The sequence below is a fragment of the Drosophila subobscura genome, chromosome J (genome assembly GCF_008121235.1).
Source record: "Drosophila subobscura isolate 14011-0131.10 chromosome J, UCBerk_Dsub_1.0, whole genome shotgun sequence".
Lineage (NCBI taxonomy): Eukaryota > Metazoa > Arthropoda > Insecta > Diptera > Drosophilidae > Drosophila > Drosophila subobscura.
Genome location: NC_048532.1, coordinates 5,876,716 through 5,899,142, shown reverse-complemented (window position 1 = coordinate 5,899,142; position 22,427 = coordinate 5,876,716). Strand labels below are relative to the sequence as shown.

The window sequence follows — 22,427 nt, the reverse complement described above, 5'->3', positions numbered from 1 at the left end:
TCTTAAGACATCTTCTCTGTAGACGCAAATATAAATAAGGCATCAGAAGAAACTTGACCTTAGTGGCAAGCGCTTACCTTCCTCCCTCTCTTTTTAGTGGAGACCTAACACTTTGGCCCTGGCTACTTCATTGCGCTTAGTTTGCCACACAATGGAGAGAAAAATGCCAGCGCTCTCTCTCTCTTTCTCTTTCTCTGTGTGACCCTCTGTCTGGTGCAATTGACCAGGCAAAAGTCCATGTCCAAGGAGAGCGGATAGAAGAGTCCAGTATTCAGCATAGCATTCAGTTTCCCACAACAGCAGGCCCAGGCACATCATCATCATCATCATCATCTTCCTCGTCTGCGTCTGCTTCTGCTTCTGCGGTTGTTGTCGGCAGTTACTTTTCAACGCCAATTTTGCACTTCAACAACGGCAGCATCTCCTGGCTGCACTGTGAGAAATTAAAGGTTTTTTAAGGAAGATCTTAGTACATTTATTTCTTACAGGAAATAAACTGTAAAATCTGCTTATAGGTTTGCGAATTCCCTTCAAAGTAATTTCCATTACATTTTAACATTTATCTCTTAAAATTCCAAGCCATTTTTCGCTCAGTGTAGCAGGCTGGTTGCCCTCTCGGGAGACGACTTGGGCTTTGGTTGTCTCGTTTTTGGCTGCCGTGGGCGATGCATCTCTTCAGACGACGCGACTTGTTGCCCCATTGTTGGTTTACCCTTTTGAGCGAGAGAATGCCAGAAGAGCCTAACAGACCCACAGAGAGTGAGTTCTCAAAGAGAGGGCGAGAGAGAACTGTGATGATTCTTTGGGCATATCTTTTGCACACTTTAACGCTAACGAGCTGTTGACTTCTTTCTGCTCTTCTGCCGGCAGTTGAGTTGCCAAGTTCTGCTACAACCCATCCAGCAGCAGCTCTTCTTCATCTGCTTCGTCTCCTTCTCCTTCATCTACCCATCTATCATTCTCTCATATTTCACAATTCTGCTTATGCATTCCAGCTTTAATTCATAATGTAGTAGAATCCCTTTTCTCGAGTCTCGAGTGTCTTTTCATCTAGTTATTGTGGCATTTCTCTCCACCTACCTTTCCCCCGTCTCTTTTGTTAATACTTTTTTTTCCCTTAATGTTTTGTTTGCGGCTCATTTGTTATGCGAGACATTTCGAAATGTTCTCTGTAATTAAAACATGGAAATATTTCCATAAATACACGGACGCCACTCGATTCGTTTCGGCTGCCAGATGGGAGCAAACCATATAGAAATGACACATCATCATCGACATCGACATCGTCATTTGTCAGTCATTCCTTACTTCGTTTGTGTCTCTTGTGTTTTGTTTTTGTTTACACTACTTTTCTGTTGAGAAATTACAAATACAAAATAACTAATTAAATATGCCAGAGCATGCATTGAATACCCCTTCTACCCAGCCCCGCCCCCACTTCCAACTTCACCCAGCATGTGGCGCTCGTTGTCCGTCGAGCGACAGAACCGAACGTGAGGGTGAAGGAGAATTGAGAAGAGAATTCCACTGTTAATTGAATTATAATTGTAGGCTCGAGCACTACTCCTCCTCCCACAACTTTAACTCTACCTCCCACTCTTTCTTCTCTTCCTCCGTTAGCCACTATTCCTCTTCTAGCCACTGCTCCCTCTACTTTTCGTAATTCTCCTCTAGCCACCTCTCCCTGTTTCTCTTGTAAACCGAATTGTGTTCACGTCCGATCATGTCGAGCAGTCAATCAATGTTCTAAAGATATTTTCATATTTTCTCTGTTTATAGAAGAGAGATGGGGACAGAGTTCATTGGAAATGTGAGTGGTGCAGTGGGAGATCATTCGATTTCATGGGTTTGGGAGTGGAAGCTGGTAAAAGATGAGATAATTTTTGATGAAATTGTTGGGAAACTTTCGAGGGAATTATGCCAAGAATTAAAGATACATAGATAAATCACTGAATCTATAGCTTTATTCCTTAAATGCACGTAAAACCTGTCAATCTGTGAGGAATCGAAGAAAAATAACATTCCTAAAGCTAACTAAAGTATCCAGTTAAGCTACAGCCACGAAATCCCGAAATCAAACAGCAATATTGAAACTGGGGATTGTTTCCAAATCAGTTTCCACCTTCGAATCGGAGAGCCAATTGCCTGATTCAATTGGAAACCAACTTTTGTGGCACGTCGGGCAGCGGTGCGGCAGGAGGAGAAGCAGGAGGCATGGAATGGTCGACGGCGTCAGTGTAAACAAGAGGGATCCATACCAAAAGATGTACAGCAGGCGTTTGAGGCACGCACCAAACGCACCTTCAGGCAGGCCAGAGGCAGGCAGGCAGGCAACACCACCACCCGTTGAGTGGGGGCATTGAAGGGGTTGGGCTGCTTCTCCACACTGGGTGTGTGTGTGTGTGGAGTCGAGTGTTGTACAGGGTGGAGGAACATCAGCCAACACACAATCCAAAAGCATCCCTTGGTGCTGGTTTCCTGCCCGAACATCACGCTGATTGTTGGATCTGTTGAAATGCGCTTGAAAAAATAAACCAAAACTCGAGGAAAAAGGCATAAATTATTTGAGGCACCCCCACCCGTCCTTCTTTTTTCTCTCTCTCTCTCCCGTTCTGGTGGGTGTGTGTATGTGTGTTGCACGGTAAATTAAGGTGACCATATGTGGCCGGAGGGCAGTGGCAGCACGGGCAGCACCAGCGGCAATTGCAGGCCCCCGACTGAGAGAGCAGCAAGTGAAGCAAGAAAAACAGTTCATAAAATCAACAAACAGGAGGCATGGGGTGTGGGGCAGTGGCAGAAGAATGGAAATGGGCAAATGCAGAATGGGAATGTGTATGGAAATGGGAATAAGAATCTCGAACAACATTCGAAATGCCACGGAGGGAATGGCGCGTGTTGCCGCTACTGTTGGCTGTTCAAGTTTCAAATAAACTTCGAAATGCATAAATAGTTTACAACAATAACAAGAAAATCAGCACCGCCAGAGCGCCCAGCCACAACAGCTAGTAGACCTGCTGCTGCAACCTGCCACATCAGCAGCGGGAAAGCGGGAAAAGCGAAAGAAAAACAGGAACAAGTGCGTTGATTGCAGCCGCCTGCACTTTAGCATGGGGAGGGGATCCATGGGGTATGTCAGTGGAGCGTAGTGAACAGTGATGGGGGGAAAATGTGTGGGCCGTGTCTGCTCTCGGGAGCTATTTTGAAAAGCGTCTGCCACGAAGCCACCGAATGGAGAATGCAGAATTCAGATGCATCTGCGGTGCATACCAAGAGTTCATTGGTTTCCACTTCCTCTACACTCCGTTCCATTTCATTGCTCTCTCTTTGTCTCTCTCTCTCTGACTAGAGAATGTCTGTGGCTTTGTCTCTGTTTCTTTCTCTTGGAATATATCTTTATCTTCTTTCAGGCACGTCTCTGCCATTTGTTTGGTCATCTATTGGGGCTGAGAGAAATCCGCATTATGACCAGTCTAATAATTTCAGGGAATTAGCTCAAAGTTTGGGCCAAAAGTATTTCCTCAGCAGAAAATTATGATAGTTATCCAAGTGTGGATGATGATTTTCAATTTTCCTTTAAGACAGGAACAGTAGACAGGAATATTTTAAATGTGAAAAATCACAGCCCAAAAAACACTTTTGAAGAATTTCCCTTTCCAAAAAGAAATCCATTGAACCCACACAGTTATCAGTTCCCCTCTGGTTAGAATTTCTTGAGGTATTTCCCCATTTTATTGTTAAATTTTAAATTGATTTTCCACAAAGAAACATTTTCCACCCATCTTAAAATGCAAATCAAATAAATTCGCAGCCACTTTGCAACTTGGATTTCTCTGTTTTACAAGTGCAACATTTTATGAACTCTCTTGCCTGCCCCCTCCATCCTGCCGCATACCGTTAGTTAGAACCAAAGCCTATACTCTCTTCCTCCTCCCAACATATTTGGCGCTCTATGGCATCGTAAATATTTTTATTGCATGGCCGTAAAAATAAAACAACAAAATAGAGAGAAAGAGGGAAAAAGTGCAATAGACTATCAACAGTTTCACGCCTTCCTTCGACGACCTTACATATCCGTAGAATACGAGTATGTACATATACATACATATGTACATATATGTAGATATTTATGTAGATCGGTTAATACTCCACCTATGCCGCCCTGCCGCCTTTTGTGTGTTGTGTTGTGTCTGTCTGTCCATTTTGTATCTTTGTTTATGCCACACACATGTTACGCCTACGAAAAAGTCGTATAAAAACATAGACAATCGACAACAGGCAACAGCCAACAGCCAACCGACAAACACACACAAAAAACGTCGTCGCATGTCCCGCAGGCAGCGGAGAGGTTCTCCTCTATTGTCTAGTGACTATGCCTGCCTGCCATATGTGGCATGTGTGGCATGAGCTGTGTGGAAATGCTAATGGGGAAAAACTTGATGGCTGAAAAGGGAGTCGGTCTATGGTCTACCTACGGGTATCGTTTCGTGTGTCGCTTGCACTCGTACTTTGTTTGTCTGTCAATCAGAAATAATAATTATGCACGCGGGATAAAGTTTGTTCAGAATTACATACACACTAAATGCTGCATGCAACAAGCTTCACCAAAAAGGGAAACCAATAAATGATAAAGCTCTCCCTCTGGCTATCGGCATATCGTGACCCTTGTGACTCTACTCCGCTCTCCCCTCTCTGTCTGTGGACTCTTAAAATGTCACTTAAAAAACTAACAACTAAAAAAACTGTCACGACTGTGCTCGCGCTCGTTCAAAGTTCAAATTCATTGATTGGAGCGTGAGGGATCCCATCCGGATCTGAATCCCACTTTGACTTTAAATCGGTATCGATATCGGCGGCCGCCTCAAGTGTCATGTGCTGTCCGTCGTCCACTTTCCACATGTATTTTTTTCGGTGGCGGCATTTCCACTTTGATACCCCACACACGAAAAAAGTGCTGATAAGCCTGCGATTTATTTATGATTTTGTTCGATTTTTGTGGGCGCTTTGATGCTTTCATAAATTTAAATTATACAGTGGCTCTGCGTGGCTGTGTGGCAGGGCGTTTCAATTAAGCAATTGTTGTAAATTGTTTTTCTTTTATTTTCGTTTGGTTTTTGTTTCCTCGATATTGATATTGAGTGATATATGGCATATCGATAAGATTTCTCGAGACTGTTGGCAGGCTCTGTTGGCTGCTGCTGCTGCTGCTGTCACTGCTGCTGCTGTTTGTTCTAGCCTCAAGAAATTAGTCAGAGTTGAAAGCCGCTTGCATGCAAATTATGGTTATGGGCAATTTGGCCATTAGCCACAGGGCCATAAATTATAAACAAGACCCAAAAGCAGAGCAGAGCAGAGCAAAGCGATGCCAAGCCTCATTGAAATTCCCCTCTCTAGCCAGGCAGAAAGCCAAGAGGATTGGCAGGGGGAAGCTGCTTTGAGGGGACATGTGTGTATGCCGCCTGCCACGCATTCAAATTTATATCTAAATATGTACATACATATGCACATTCGTATCTATTGAATTTGTGGTCTCAAGACTGCAGCAACAGCAGACGCTTCTCTGATGACTGTCAAGAGGGTGTTAAATTAGTTGGAAAATATTCCAGAAAATTATATGTATATATTTTTCAAAACAGAAATCGTCCATATTTGTGGTTTTTGGTATTTTGTGTAGATATTTATAGAATTTTCAACACATACATTCGATGCCGAGTGCCGAATGACGTCGCTTGACTCAGCAGAGGTGGTAAATTAATCAGACACTCTCTAGAACGAATTCTCATTTGCTTATCAAATTTATGACACTAGGTATCGATAAATTTGATTGTGGCCAAGAGGTTATTTATGTGACATCAATTGAGAGGGTTATTTTGATTGGTATTTATGGGAAATTGGTATCGCTGGCATCAATAACATTTGTATAAAATATGTTTCAATTAAATACATATTTCACCTTAAGTAATGATCGATATTTATCGATACGCAAATAGATTTTTATCGATTTAGTATTACGGAAAAAGGGGTGGAATAAATGGAATATGATTCGGCAGTAAAATATTTGCCAATCCCACAATTGATATTAACAATTTTATAGCCCACTCTGTCAGAAATTGAACATTTTGTGCCGCTTTGGATTATTTGAAAGCTGAACCAAAATTTACGCAACTAATTGATTTCGATATTTGTTTAACATTTTGTGCCCGAAAGCCAAGAAAAGCAAATGCTGCAGCAGCAGCTGAAGACGGTGGGAAGGGAATGGGAATGCCATTAAAAGCCATTAACTGAAAACTTAAACGCATGCCAGAGACTCACACACAAACACACATACATAGAGAAGTGGGAAGGGGTGCCGGTGCCCCAGGGGTTGGGGCAAACAGGCAGACACTGAGGTGGGGCGAACGACGGTGGCTGCCTGCCCCGCGTGTTTATCGCTTGGCGTCGGGTCGCGTCTCGACGCGTCGCGCGCACGCATGCCAACAAAATAAAGCAAGCTAGAAATACCATTAAATACTCTGAGAGGGGGGAGTGGTGCATGGGGGGAAGCAAATATATGTATATACAAAATACTCGTAATACAAAGCATATAGCCAAAAAGGAACACAAGAGAAATGGCAGCGAAAACAAGCATAAAAATCAATGCCAGGCGGCAGCGGAAGAGCTGCCTGCCACCCACCATGGAGAACCCCGAGGCGTATGCGTATTATTGGAAAGAGCAGAGGGAGGGAGCAAGCAGCAGAGGGAGCTACAAAGAGAGAAAACAGAGGAGAGGCAGATCAACTCAGTGAGAGATGGCGACAAATTTATAGCATTGAAATGGAAACCCAGACATCGAGACGTCCACGAGAATTGCCCACACAAATCCCACCAATCAGCATTCACTCACACAAACAGCACACAAAAACACACACAAGAGTTCCACTATTCATAGCATCCACAACATTCAGCTTCCACTATCCCAAAATATTTTGTATCCACTCGACAGTCGACAGAAATTCAAAGTCAAAAACTACATGAAAATTCGCAAAATTGTTTCCCAAAACAAATAAATAAAACACAGGAGCAGCAGCAGGAGGTCAGCAGCGGCAGCACCAGCAGCAGGAGCACTTCTCTCTCCTCTAACTAAAAACTGAAATTTATGAACCATGTGTGAGCAATGTTGTTTGCATTGCATTAAATTGCATCAATTAATTGCCTTCCACCCATCAAGAATGTTGCTTGTTGCAACAAAATGTTGCCCAAATCTAGTTTGGCTTTTTGTGCAAAAGTAAATAGAATAAATATCAGGGAATTAATTACGAAAATACGAGCGGAGGCTTTTAGGCAAACAAATGGATAAATTATGGTTAAATGTTGCAAATTTTTGGGCTACATTTTTGTGTTTAATGGCAGAGGAAAGGAGGCTTTAAAGAATAACCTTAAGGTTCATGTTTCAAGTTCTGGGAAATTCTTAAGAGAAGTTTTAACCTGCCAATGGAATTCTACTTCACTCTACTGTCCCTCAGTTTGTCTCTCTCTGTGGGCTGGGCTAGGGGGAGTCTTCATATCCCAAGTTGAGCAATTAAGCAGCTCTGAAAACAGCACCTCTGGAAAAGCCAGAGGTTACACACGCCAACAGACACGCTTTCTAACCCCCAAAAGTCACCTATGTACCGCCGAAGACCCTTACCCTTATCCCTACCCTACGTCAGCACCGCATAGCCACCTCGTGGCTCACCATTAATTATCCATGTCAGCGGCATTTTGTCACACAAGACAAAGGCAACAGCAACAGCAACATACAACATGCGAGTGAGTAGTGCGAGTTTGTACATCCGAGAGCTACGGCTACGGCTACGTATGATGACGATGACAACAACATCCTCGCACATTTCTCGGGGAGGCGGCATGTTGCAGATATATTTCACTTAATTTCCACACTGACATTAATTAATACGTGTACAGGGAGGAGGCGGCACACACATGTGGAATGTGTGGCCTGTGGAATAAGGGAGAAGGACAGCCATAGCCATAGGATAGGTGTGTAGGAGGTGTAGGCAGCTCAGAGGTTGAGGAGCACTAAAAATGTTGTATGTACGAGATGTTATGGCTAAATGGGTAGCAGCTAGTTTCCACAACTATATAGAGTGACAGACAGTGAAAGGGAGATGCAGAGTGAAAGGAAACAGGGGGCAGAAACATGCTAAATTGTCAACCTAGAAGTTTGGACATACTCGTACTCGTACTCGTACCCAACATGCAACATACTCATACTCCTCCTACTCCTACTCGTGTCGTTGTGTTTGTTTCGGGTGGCTCCTCCACCTCCTCCTCCCTGCTCTTTGCCGACACCCTTCTCGTTTGCCGCTTGACGCTTCCCGAATGACCATTAAAATCGTTTTTATTGCATGTGTGACACAACAACAACAGCAACAAAAATCTAGTAGGGAAAAGCACTGGGTAATAGTTTTTCCTGTGTATTTTTCAATGTCGTCCGAAAGTTGCTTATTTTTTTAACGGCTCTGGGTTCGCTTTAATTGCCGTAAAAAAATATAATAAAAAAAGACGAGCCAGACAGAAAGTGACAGACAGACAAAACGGCGACGGAAAGTTAACCCGCTCTCTAGACTCGTTTCCTCTCTCTTTTTGTTGTGTGCTGTGTCTCCCTTTCTCTCAATTAGTTTTCCCAAAAACACACACACACACACACACACACACACACAGAACAGAGAATATTTCATTGGATTTTTAGGATTCAATTACTTTTATTCCCCCCTCGAAGTGTGCGGGGTGTAAAAAATGCCATCAGCGGAATTAGCCATAAAATGTTGGTCGCTTATTAAATATGGCCCATAAATGTAAATCGTGGGATAAATGGCGCAATAATAATTTTTTTCAAACAAAAAATCATAAAATAATCATAAAATAAATGTCGTAAAAATTAACCAACTGCAACTGAAAGGTGGAAAATGGAAAATGCAATAAAATGACCAAAGATAAATATTTTTGTGGTTACGAAAAAATGTAAAAAAATCATAGAAGTAAAACAGGAAACATAAGTTACAAAAATATGGAAAATTTAGCATTTATTTGCCAAAAGTTTTAATTAAAAATCGTATAATATAATTACATTTTAAAACGATTTCAGAAAACCCTTTTAAAATGCATAAAAACTAAAAATATTCTGTGGCATCCTCCACCCCAGAGGCGGAACATCCGTTTATTATTTACTCAATATATGCGAGTATCTTTGTGGCACCTCAATATATCTTTGTGGCACCTTCTTCCACATGTGTATGCGTGTACCAGTGCGGGGAAAACCCCATGAAAATGTTTATAGTTCCTCTCTGGCTTTATGATGCGTTAAAGTTCCATCATAAAACCTCTTTTTTTCTCCCCCGACTCCCCGGAAAATTTCATTCTCCTGTAAATGTGCCACATCCGGAAGCAACAAAAATGTCTGTATTATATTTTCTTTATTCTTTTGGGGTATTTAATTTTCGTAGCCCACAAAATGTCCTCTTTTGATGGGAGGCGTGATGGCGTGATGGCAAGGATAGAAAGCGACAGAAAGAGTGCGGGGAGGCAGGAGACGGAGACAGTAGAAAGGGAATGCAAGGCAATTCGTTTTTAATTGTTTTCCTTCCTTCCCCCCGCAAGTGCAGGGAGTGCAAACGAAATGAGGGGCACTGCTTGCTGCTGCTGCTGCTGCTACTGCTGTGGGGCGCTAGGGGTGTGGCAACAACTGTCAAAATATAAACGCCTGCTCATGCTGCAAAATTTGAAATGAAAAACGGCAAGGGAAATGCAATACGAAGCTGCAGATGCCCTTTCTTGCTGATGAATTGGTTCTAGGGACTTCTAGGACATAGATCCTTAAAAATATGTGTGATTGGAGCATATACTGATCGAATAAGTTCTATGTGGAAAAGTGACTCTTTTACTGAGATTCCACAGTTTTCTCCTCAAGTCTCTCATGGATCTCTTTATCGATTCTACTTCTACTTCTGCCTTACACTGCCTTGCAAACAGCTCATACAACTCAGCAGAACCCTCTTCCAGAGCATAAGGAGGCATTCCACCCACCCAAAAAATAAGCAACGGCACATGTGCAGCAGGAGGATTCGTCTTTTATTTTGTTTTTGCCCTTTACAGTGGCGACACTTGACACTCTTTTGTGTTTAGTCAGCCAGCCGACAGTTCACACTGTACACCCCCTTGCACCCCCTCCCTGCATCGTGTGTCCTGCAGCTGCAGTCGTCCTCGCCTGTCTTGTTATTAGCAAAATTTACCAGGAAGGGCAAGCCCGTGAAGGAAACCCGGAGCAAAATCGGAAATTTAATTTTATTTTCATGTTGTTTTTTTTGTGTCGCCCTCTTTGCTGTCGCTGTACGTTTTGTGCTTTCTGCGGTGTCATTTGCCAAAAAGAAAAGAAGAAATAAATATTCAATAATAGAAATCCACCCCGTGGCAACCCTTATCCCAGGGGGGTGCTATACAGGGTTGAAAAAAACACACACAAATTTGACATTTGCAAATCGTTTTGCTCTCTCATTCTCCGTTTCTGTTTCTGTTTCCGATCTCTCAGGATGGATCGTTGGTTATTTATGCATTTTATCCTTTGTGGCCAAGCCTCATAATTCATCAAAAGACCAAAATGAGGGGTCCCAAGAGAGGGCGGCAGAAGCAGGAGTGGCACGAAGATACTTTTGGGCAGTAATCATAATTCAGCAAAGTCTGCAGCAGCAGCAGCAGCACCAGCTCGAAGGGGGGAGGAGAGAGCCTCCACTTAATTAAAATTTAATTGTAAAAAAGCTAAAAAACTATGCCAGAAAAAGAATTGCAAGCAGCATTTAATGATGGCCAGGGCAGGCAGGCAGGCAGGCACCCGAAGGAGCCCAAACAATTTGCATTCCCGCAATGGCAGCCACAAAGCAACAAAAGCCATTCCCTCAACCCCTTCCCACCCATCGCCGAACATCACATCAAAGGGAATGGAACGGAACCAAATGTTTCAGCGGGTAAGAAGAGAGTACTTAGGGAAGTTCTACTGTGCCCTGCCCCAGCCCTGCCTCTCCTGCAAAATTGTAGCAAAAGTGTGACAGAAAAGCCAAGTGGCAGTGGCAGCGGCAGCGGCAGCGGCAGGCGGATGGGCTGAGTTGCACGCTTAAATGTCAATGATTTTAATGGGCGGACGCGCAAAAATCTTGAGCCAGTTTTCGTGTTTATTAGAGAGAGAGAAACAGAGAGAGAGAAACATAGAAGCAGTCAGCAGAGAGCTGAGAGAGAGGAAGCACCCAGCAGTGGGAGCCCAAGCTCACAGGGGACCAGCAATAGCCAGGAGGAGGTTGCACACAACAACTGCGGTGCAACTGTGCAACCTGCCACCGATTCAGCCGTACTCCTCCCTCCCCGCTTCTATTTGTACTGTGATGACTGCTGCGTTTGTAAGGTCATGGAACTTGTCTGCATTGACTTTGAGAGGCAGGAGACCAGGAGGCCAGGAGGCGGTGCGGTGCGCTGTGCACGCCAGTGGGTGGTAAAGAAAAACTTTTTTCATTTGCCTTCTCACTCTACTAAACTCTACCTGTCGCGCCCTGACTCTTCCTCGTCCCTCGTCCCTCTGCACTCTCCCCTCTCCCTAGTGGAGGAGGACAAACTGTGTTTTCATTTCTGCGCCGCTACGCGCTTTTTGATGCCGCCGCCAACAAGGCAAACAGTTGCTCCTGTTTCTGTTGCTGTTGCTCCTGCTGCTGCACCTACTCCTCCCACTCCTCGCTTTGGGGTAGTTGGTGGCTGTTTTCCAGCTTTTCATGGCGAGTTTTTCAATTGATTTTCGCGGTTTGCTTTTGCTTTTGCGAACCAGCCAAGGCCACCAGCTCCACCACTACCACAGACAGAGTCAGAGTCGGAGTCAGAGCCATGGGTCCGACTGTTGCACCTGTGTGAGCCCTTCTGGAGTTTTGTTGCTGCTGCTTCAACGCTTCTTTGTGTGATGGATGCAGCAACAGCAGCAGCAGCTGGAGGGGCACAGCCATAGAAAAGTTTAAGTGCTTTGTGGGCAATTTTTGCTGTTGTGTTTTCCTTTTTTTTTTTTTTTTTTTTTTTTTCACGATTTTCTTTGCGTTTTTTTCTGCTCCGCGAACGATTTGGAGCCGTTTTGTGTATGAAGACCTCTTTAGACTGACGTTTTTTTTCCGTCCCCCCTCCGGTCTCTCCCTCTCTCTCTTTGATTGATTGATTGATTGGCCACCATCGGGGGAGCGGCGATAAGCATTCGATTAGCATTCTCTTTGACGCCGCTAAAAGCGGAAGAGAAGATGCAAAGCTGCCCTTGCCCCTGCCCCTGCCCTTGCCCCTATCTGTGGTCTCTCATTGTTTTGGTTAATTGCTCATCAACATTAACCCCTCTCTGCTCTGCCTGCCTGCCTGCCTGCCGCTTTGGCAGTTAAATTTACTTCCTTCTCCCCCTTGCTCTTTTCTGTTTTTGGCTTTTGTTGAATGAAGTGAGAGATTTCTGGATGAGCGGAAATTGGTTTTAAAACTTGACTCAGACGCGGCACCCACACCACACACACTCCTCTGGGAGATCTCTTCTTTGGGGCAACTGTACTTTCTGCAACAAACAACACTTGCCACATGTCTCTGTGCCTCTTTCTCTTCCTCTTCCTCATGTTGCTGTGTTTAATTAAAACACAGTCACAGGCACAGTCAGGTTGCAAGCAGAAGCAGCAGCAGCAGAAGGGGCAGGGGCAGTAGTTGTGGCCGTTGCATGTCTGGGATGTTGTCCTGTTGTCGCGCTACCAACTTTGGTCACAGCTTCCGCTGCTGCATGGTGCATGATGATGCCGTCTCCGTTGCTGTTGCTGTTGCGACCTCTTTAGTGCATTGAAGCGCAGAGCCATTCACCAATTTCCAGTTGCTGGCTGGCTGGTGGCACGCACTTGCAGATCGACAGAGAGATCTCCCTCGCTGCTCCTCTCCGCTCTCCGCTCTTCTCTGTGCGTCAAGTCTTTGGCAAACATGGCCAAGAGTCAGGCAGGCAGGCAGGCAGGCAGGCAGGCAGTCAGGTCTCTAAGCCTGTTGCTATATCTGTGGCCATGTTGCCGTGTCGCGCCAGTCGAGAGAAAAGAGCAAACATCGTTGAGACTTGTTGGCATCGTGATTTTGTATAAATTCTAGACAGAAGAGCCCCACGGAGCACCTCTTGGCCACGCCACGCCACGCCATGAGCTGGCAAAAATGCGATTGGCATAGCCTTTGGGTTTTTCTTCTCTTTCCTTCAATAATAATAATAATAATTTGTTACTCGTAACGAGCTTTGAGGGCCTCTGAGCCGCTCCACCGCTCCACGCTTGTTAACAATTAAATCAACAATATGAGTCTGCAGTAAATATTTCCCCGCTTAGCGGAGAGAGAGAGAGAGAGAGAGAGAGAGAGAGAAGAGTGCAAGGGAAACAACGAATCATTAAACAAACATTAAGCCACAAACAAACATTTGGCTACCACTCGAGTGAGGCAGCGAGAGAGAGATCCGTGGAGATCCGTGGAGATCCATTCGTCACCGCCACTTGAGACATTTTTCTCTATTAAAAATAATATTTATGCATGCTCTTCTCCACAGAGAAACAGAGACAGCGAGACGCATAGAGAGAGTGGCACGTTTGCTATTATTTCCAGGCCATTTCCCATGAACATGCTGGCCCTCCCCTTCCACGTAGAATAATCAGAATCAGAGCCGTACCCATATCGTACACCCATAGACCTAAGCCACCGATTCCTGAGGCTGCCTGCCGCCTGCCTTCTGCCTCTGCTGCCACTTGACTCTTTGTAATAACAAGAGCATGTTGTTCTTGGACACTAGACTACCACTATGGCTACGGCTAAATGTGGAACCCGTTGTGAAACGTGGCTTTTCCATATAGTTGTGGCACTTGTACCCCTGCCCGATATGGGTTTCCCTTCTTTTCATTTGAGGTCTCTGTGCACTGTGCTCAGTGCTCAGTGCTCTCTGGTCACCCATTTTAGTCACGTTTCTTTCATTTCGAATATGATTTTCGCTTGGGCTGCTTTTGGACAAAAACCAATTAGACTTTTCCCTCGTTTTGGCCGTCAGCTATTTGTCGCATTGTTTTTTCGGGGCCAAAAGGTCTAATTTTCACTGCATAAGGGGAGGGATTAGACGGCTGGGGTACAGGAGAAGGCTGCTTGTGGGTTTAATGTTGAGGGGAGAATCTTGTGTGTGGGTTTCGTGGTGTATTTGCCACTTTGATTGGTTCCAAATCGAATCAATTCGAAACCTAGACTTGATTTTCTTTAAGTTATTTTCCATTTAACAGCGAAAATGTGCTCCAGAAAGATGGAGTTTCCCTGCAATATTTTTAGTAGCAATTTCCTCACTTATTTATCCCACAAAATATAATAATTGAGATATAAAAACCTCAACAATACCTTGAAAAATGGCTGATTCTTGGCTGCTGCAGTATTTTGTCATTGCATAAGAATCACCACAAGCGGCAGCCATCCCGTCTATGAGTAATAATCATTCTGTAACTAAAACAAATATGCATTTCGGTTCGGTTTGTCGGTAATCGATATCGGACTCACGCGCGCCTTGCATTATTTCTCACGACTCATTCGAATGTTTCTGCTGCTCCGATCCGAGCCGATTCGATTCGATGCCTGCCCACATTTCGATATTGAATTTCAACGTTTATTTTTGGCGCTACCCTCCCGACTGCTACTCAAGCGGTAATCACAACAGCACTTGGGCTCCAAGCAACCCCCAATTGTACCCAACTAGTAGCGCGTTTTCCCATTTCCCTGGCCCAGGCAGCGTATTTACTTAATTATTTTGAAGTGCTTGGCAAACATTTTAACACGAAAAATGTTTCAGTCCGAAAGCAGCAGCAACACTCTTTCGGGCGGGGTGGTGGTGTGGGATAAATGACGGGGAGAGGCGGAGAGTGGGAGAGTCTCCCCACTCCGTGGCATGATGGACGACGGACACACACACACAAAATGTTATTAATTAAAATGTCATTCAGTCAGTAAATCAGAAACAATGAAAGGACTTTTCCTCCATGGCATAGAACAAAAGCGGCGGGAGCTGTGTCTTGCAGCTGCTGTTGACAGTTTTTCCAAGGGTCTTGGAGCTCGCTTTAAAGCTTCCTTTTAGAGAAGCTTCAACCATCGAGAAGCAGCAGCAGCTGTGGACCACACGCAGCAGCAGCAGCAGCAGCAGCATTGAGAATGCTGAAGAGTCACTCTCGTGGATGGGATGCTGAAACTGAAACCGAGACACTCTGACCACAAGAGCCACAAATATGTATGTCACTTGACACTTGCTAAAAACTGTGCTCCAGCAAGCAGCAGACTAAAGCACGAGCATCTTGTAGATAAATTTCGTGACTTTGAACAGAAGCTCTGCTTAAATTGCCCTTCACTGGGTGCTGGGAGCACTGCTTGCTGCCCAGCTGTCAATTTGTGGATCTCTCTCTGTGCTCTCGGTTACAGCTGCCTGCCTGTCATTTTGGGGCTTACCACAAACTGTTGGGGATATCATGTCTTGGATATCCATGTTACGGTTACACGTACACTCTCGTAGATAGGCAGCTGACACAGAAATGAAAAAGGTGCTCGGGCTGTCTCTGTCTCTGTCTCTGTCTCTCCTCTCCTCCATTTTGAGTGACGCTTCAAGTGAGCAATTGTCTTGAATTAATTTCTGCCTCATCACATCCCCATATCCATACCCACTCCCATTCCCGTTCATCCATCAGCCATTTCACACCCTTTCTGGGCAAACACTTTGATCAGCAGCAGCAGCAGCAGCAGCAGGCAATGGGATGCAGTCCACTGGCCGACCAGCAGACGCCGTCAAATTTAATAAAAATCACTGATTTTGATTGATGCGCCTCCTCCAGAGGGAGGCAGAGGGAGTCGAGTCGCTGTCCCATCATCATCATCAGCAGCAGAGTTCCCTTTAGCAAATATTGCTGCAAGGGTTGCAACAGCAACAGCAGCGCAGGAGGGAGGGGGGGGAGTACGCACTGCTTGACATGTGACATCGGACGACATGTCCAAGTGTTCGCCTCGACGCCGCTCAATTGAAACAAATGAAGCGAAAGCGAGAGAGAGAGAGAGAGAGAGAGAGAGAGAAGTCCGTTTCGCTGCAGAGACAGGAAAGAGCATTTGACAACAACTTGTCGACGCCTTCCATCCAGAGCTCTCCACCCCCCCGCCCAGAGCTCTCTTTAGAGTTTTTGTTTTTTCTATACAATCAGTTGATGGTTAACCCTCGCATAGACAAGGTCTTATAGCTACAGATTGAAGGATAAAAGCAACCAAAATTCGTACTAATTGCATCTTTTATTTCTGTTCTATTTGCAGCTAGGCCAGGCCGTTTGTCGAGCGTTGACAATTTGACGCTGGATCTGAAGAGAATCTACTTTGCACTCGCCTTCGTTCACCTTCCCTCCCGCGAGAAAGGGTAGTGAGAGAGAGAGAGAGAAACGCAGAGTTAGAGCCACCCCAAGGGTGCGTTATTCCCCACTCAACAAAAAACTCAAGCTTACAGAAAGCTCAAAGCTACAACGCACACACAATGCAGTGCCACAAGAACAAGCGAGTGGCAGGACTACTCGTAGTGCTGATCCTTTGCATCGTCAGCAGCGGCAGGGCACTGCCAGACAGTCCACAGCACAGTCTCGACCATGGCATGGGCATGGGAATGGGATCCCACGGCATGGATGTGAGTCCTGCGCCAGGGTATGGTGTGCCAGCCATACCCAAGGATCCAAACTCGCGCTGCGAGGAGATCACGATACCCATGTGCCGCGGCATCGGCTACAATATGACATCGTTTCCCAACGAAATGAACCACGAGACGCAGGACGAGGCGGGCCTGGAGGTGCATCAGTTCTGGCCTTTGGTGGAGATCAAGTGCTCGCCGGACCTCAAGTTCTTCCTGTGCAGCATGTACACGCCGATCTGCCTGGAGGACTACCACAAGCCCCTGCCCGTGTGCCGCAGCGTCTGCGAGCGTGCGCGCTCCGGCTGTGCCCCCATCATGCAACAGTACAGCTTCGAGTGGCCCGAGAGGATGGCCTGCGAGCATCTGCCGCTGCATGGGGACACGGACAATCTGTGCATGGAGCAGCCTTCGTACACGGAGGCGGGTGGTAGTGGCGGCAGCAGCGGCGGATCGGGCAGCTCTGGCAGCGGCTCGGGAGGATCGGGCGGCAAGCGCAAGCAGGGCGGCAGCTCTGGGGGCAGCTCGGGCGGCTCGTCGACGTCGAACAAGTGCCGCGGAAGGAATTCAAAAAACTGCCAAAATCCCCAAGGGGAAAAGGCAAGCGGAAAAGAGTGCGCGTGCTCGTGCCAGTCGCCGCTAATCTCCCTGGGGAAGGAGCAGCTCATGCAGCAGTCGCCCATGCGGCACCATCACTGGTACATGAACCTGACTGTCCAAAGGATCGCCGGCGTACCAAACTGCGCCATTCCGTGCAAGGGTCCGTTCTTCAGCAACGACGAAAAGGACTTCGCCGGCCTCTGGATCGCCCTGTGGTCGGGTCTATGCTTCTGCAGCACCCTCATGACCCTAACCACATTCATCATCGACACCGAAAGGTTTAAGTACCCGGAACGGCCGATTGTCTTCCTCTCCGCCTGCTACTTCATGGTGGCCGTTGGCTACCTCTCGCGCAACTTCCTCCAGAACGAGGAGATCGCCTGCGACGGGCATCTGCTCAAGGAGAGCTCCACCGGCCCCCACTCGTGCACCCTGGTCTTCCTGCTCACCTACTTCTTCGGCATGGCCTCCTCCATCTGGTGGGTGATCCTCAGCTTCACCTGGTTCCTGGCCGCCGGCCTCAAGTGGGGCAACGAAGCGATCACCAAGCACTCGCAGTACTTCCATCTGGCCGCCTGGCTGATACCCACCGTCCAGTCGGTGGCCGTGCTCCTGCTCTCCGCCGTCGACGGTGATCCCATTCTGGGCATCTGCTACGTGGGCAACCTCAATCCGGACCACCTGAAGACCTTCGTGCTGGCCCCGCTCTTCGTCTACCTGGTGATTGGCACGACCTTCCTGATGGCCGGCTTCGTGTCGCTCTTCCGGATACGATCGGTGATCAAGCAGCAGGGCGGCGTGGGCGCCGGCGTCAAGGCCGACAAGCTGGAGAAGCTGATGATCCGCATCGGCATCTTCTCCGTGCTGTACACGGTGCCGGCTACCATTGTCATCGGCTGCTATCTGTACGAGGCCGCGTACTTCGAGGACTGGATCAAGGCGCTGGCCTGTCCCTGCGCCCAGGTGAAGGGTCCCGGCCGTAAGCCCCTCTACTCCGTGCTGATGCTCAAGTACTTCATGGCCCTGGCCGTGGGCATCACCTCCGGCGTGTGGATCTGGTCCGGCAAAACGCTCGAGAGCTGGCGCCGCTTCTGGCGTCGATTGTTTGGGGCGCCCGATCGCACTGGGGCCAATCAGGCGCTGATTAAGCAGCGACCGCCCATTCCGCATCCGTACGCCGGTTCCGGGATGGGCATGCCCGTGGGCTCGGCGGCTGGATCGCTGTTGGCCACGCCCTACACACAGGCTGGCGGCGCCTCGGTGGCCAGCACCAGCCACCACCATCTGCACCACCATGTTCTCAAGCAGCCGGCGGCCAGCCACGTATGACATGGAGAGTCGGGAGGAGCTTCAACCATGGGCGGTGGTGGCGGCGGCGGCAGCACCATTGGCGGCGGCAGCGTGCTGGGCGGACACGGCACGGGCATGAGCAATAGCACGGTTGGCATGGGAGCTCCTCCTGGCAGCTTGATGCACGGCGGCGGCGGCCCCAATGGCGGCGCCCCCGGCAATATCTACGGCAATGGCAATGGCGGTGTGGGTGTGGGCGGTGGACAGAGTACGGCGCCCGGTTCGGTGATTGATTCTAGGGCCGTGTCCGTGGTGGTGACACTACCAGGCGGCCCGGGATCCCAGCATCCAGGGCAGGCGTTGAGCGACTACGGTCCCATATAGTTAATGGTACGCCCGGACACCACGCACTGGGTCTCGACGAGTAGCTTCAGTCAGTTGTAAGTCCTTTCACTCACTCACTCACTCATGCTCCCTATCTCTGCTTCACTCTATGTCTGTCTGTCTGTCTGGTCACTCTCACACGTAGTAGTCTCCTCTAATACACACACACAAATGCACACACAAATGCACACTCTTTCTGTCTCTCATTCGCAAAGGTTTGAAGCAATTGCCATATTAATTCTTGTAGCTGTAGATTTGTTTTTAGAAAGGAAAAAAACGCAACAAAATAAGCAACATTCTGCATTAAGATTCTAGTCCAAAAACCTTTGTCATCGATATAGCCGATAACCGATAGGAGATAGTCGATAGCAAGCGATAGCAGACGAGAGCAAAGTGCAGCGAAACAGCAGCAGCAGCGTGTGAGAGCAAAGGAGAAACAGGATGAAAGCGAAACGGGAGTGAAATCAGAATTACGAGAGCCAAAATGAAGATCAAATCTATGTAGATCCAGAACCAGTCGCGCGGTCTGTTCCATCCCTACCATAATCGAAAACTACTTTCCTATTCCTAATTATTTATACACACACACAAACGCAAGCCTTTGTTCTAACCCAAACACACACTTTCTTCAACGAAATAGACTGAGAAATGCAAAAACCAATTAAGAAGTAAAATACGCGGGGATGAAAACGAAGGAGAGTTACGAGTAGTAAGCACTCTGCCCCACACACTGCCAAGTCAGAGCCACGAGCCATATTTCGAAATTACAACTAACTTTTAATCAAACTAACTAAACTATTAACCTTAACCTAAACATAAACACACAGAAACGTAAACTAAACAAAAAGAAAACAAACAAACAACAACAACAGATAAAACCCTTTCGAATGAACGTAGAAATACAGTTAAAAATATAAAATTGCGATTCCAGGGTTGTCGCGTTATCAAAGAGAGCGGGGCGAAACAGTGTTGCCAGATACCATTTGTAAATTATTTAATCTAACCTTTAAGCCATTACCCACCACTAAGTTTTGTACATAGTATTTTCGAAAACGCCGCATAGTCTGTAAACGAACGTTTTTTTGAGACTAGACGAGATGTGAGATGAGAGGAATCCCTGAAACTAAAATAGAAATTGCATTTCAAGCATCAAAAGCAACTCTGCATTTAAGCTCAAACATTGAATTTAATTTTTACAACAAAACCCCCGCCCCGTGCCCGATTTCCCCTTAAAAATACAAATATATATATTTAAATATATAAATTGCCAACATTTGCAGCCGAAAAGCAGGGCATTTTTTTGCATTTAAAAAAGGAGCAAAAATAAAAATTGTATAAAGCTAAACATTTATATAAGAGTATTAAAATTAAATTGTAATCGTAGTCGTAAACGGAAAAAAGAAAAACAAAACAAACAAAAATATCTATCAAGCATAAAAATTAAAAACTATTGTATTTAAACTTAATATTTATATATATATATTATTGTATACAATATATGATGTATGTGTATGTAAATGTATGGTAAAAGCGACAATTTAACTGTTGGCATTTCAAACCATTTCACATACGAAACAAGAGAGGGAGAAACCTTTAAATTACGAGCATAAATTATATGATATAGCAACAACTACAATATGTGTGTAATGTTTTTAGCAACTATAAACTACTTCTATAAACAAAACGAAAAATATGCAAAAACTGTAATAAAAAACACATACAATTATTTAACTTTTGATTTCGACTCTCTATTCAGTTTTTATTTCCTCAGTTTCTTATTCATGACAAGTAAGTACATTTTTGCTTTCTGCTTTGCTTTATTTGTTGTTTATTTATTATTATTTCTTGTGTGAGTTCTTATTGATTTTTAGCATTTACAAGAGAATCTCTCGACACTTATACGTATCATTAAAACGAAGCTCTCCAAGTTAAGCAAACAAAAGCGCAGAAACCAAAACCAAAACCAAAACAAAACAAAAACGAGTAAACATTAATTAGCAAATTTCTCTACACGACGTACAATGTTTAATATAGTACATACATATATTATAAATATTGAACACGACGGAAAACCGAATCCATAGCATTACCAGATACCAAATTTATGCGTACTATTTGATGTTGTTAATAAGCTTAAAGAAATATTGCTAGCTAGTAGCGTTTAGTTTAGTTTCCTGGGAATTCGTGGCGTCCCATTGGGCGCTTTTTCCCACTTTAGTTTGAGGCGTAAATAGCAAACGCTTTTATCTATTATTAAATTTAAAATACAAAAATATTAAAGGCTAAAGAGTGTAACGAATATACGTAAATGGGATAAAACCCAAATGAAATGAAAGGCAGAATGTAAAAAATAATTAATGCAAAAATTATTCAGTTTAAGCGACTCGACTCGAAACAGTTTCCGTTGATTTTTTGTGATTGAAAATTCATTTACTAAATTGATGAACCGATGAAATTGATTGCAATTTGCGAATGTATACGATTTTTTAATTTTAATAAAAACGAAACCTATAAGCGGAAATATTTCACAATGGAGTGGATTTTAAAAAAGGATAATGCTGAGCGGAAAGGATAGAAATAGAAGGAACGGTGATTGATCGATTAGTTGACGTTACACAAAAACCAGAAACTTGACGTCAAGTGTAGTTGTGAATTGTATTTTGTGAAATGTTTAAAATTAAATAAGAAACCAAAAAACCAAAACAAATTCTATATACATAACAAAATGCATTTTAAAGATACAATATATAAATCAAAACCAAAACAAAGCGATGTTGTAAACTGTGAATCAATTTTTACAACACCAACAAAAAAAAACAACAATACGAAAAGTCGAGAATCAAATGCGTTAACACAACCGAATATACGAAACAGCAGCAGCAGCAACAACAAACAACAATAATATTAAATACATTTGTAATTGAAAAAGAAAAACCATTTAAAATAAAATTTAACAGCATAAGATGTGCAGTTTCTTTTTACGACAATGGGCACAGAAATCAATTGATTGCCTCAAATGGCCCAGTCAGGCCCTGGTCAATGGATGGATGGATGGATAATGGGGGAAGCTCAATGAAAAAAAGCGCTCAGGCTAGAGAAGTTTCAGTCAATAGGATTGCTTTTTTGTGCGCCACATCTCGGCTATTCAGTGACAAATAGCAGAGAAAGCTTCATGAAATAAAGGACATTTTTCCAGCTCGGACTGATAGATGTACCGATCTGAACTGAGTAAGTCCAATTCATTTCTAATGAATTTAGAACCTAGCTTCTCTCCTAGTATTGTTCGTTTTAATAAGTTGGTGATACTTTTCTCTTTTTTAATATAATCAAAGGCAACTAAAATTAAAAACTTCCTGCGACTCATGGAATCTCTGTTGCTTCGCGAATCGATTGACAATTTTTAAGAATTAGTTCAAGAGAATTTATTGAA

The 22,427-nt window shown here is 45.0% G+C and overlaps 2 protein-coding genes across 2 annotated transcripts in view; both read left to right on the top strand.

Annotated features, from left to right (window-relative positions):
- LOC117895721 (frizzled-2) overlaps positions 1-18,690 on the top strand; it is a 96,417-nt gene extending 77,727 nt beyond the window's left edge. The window contains exon 7 of the mRNA XM_034803578.1: positions 16,363-18,690. Coding sequence (XP_034659469.1) covers positions 16,577-18,652 — 2,076 coding nt within the window. The 5' untranslated portion in view covers positions 16,363-16,576 and the 3' untranslated portion in view covers positions 18,653-18,690. The remainder of the gene's footprint in view (positions 1-16,362) is intronic.
- Positions 18,642-20,403, top strand: LOC117895725 (glycine-rich cell wall structural protein 1.0-like). The gene has a single exon (XM_034803582.1). It carries the CDS (start codon positions 18,680-18,682, stop codon positions 18,995-18,997), a length of 318 nt encoding a protein of 105 aa, XP_034659473.1. The 5' UTR covers positions 18,642-18,679; the 3' UTR covers positions 18,998-20,403.
- The last annotated feature ends 2,024 nt before the right edge of the window (positions 20,404-22,427 follow it).

Excerpts from the sequence above, each read along its gene's own strand:
- LOC117895725 (XM_034803582.1), top strand. The coding sequence starts at position 18,680 with ATGGGCGGTGGTGGCGGCGGCGGCAGCACCATTGGCGGCGGCAGCGTG.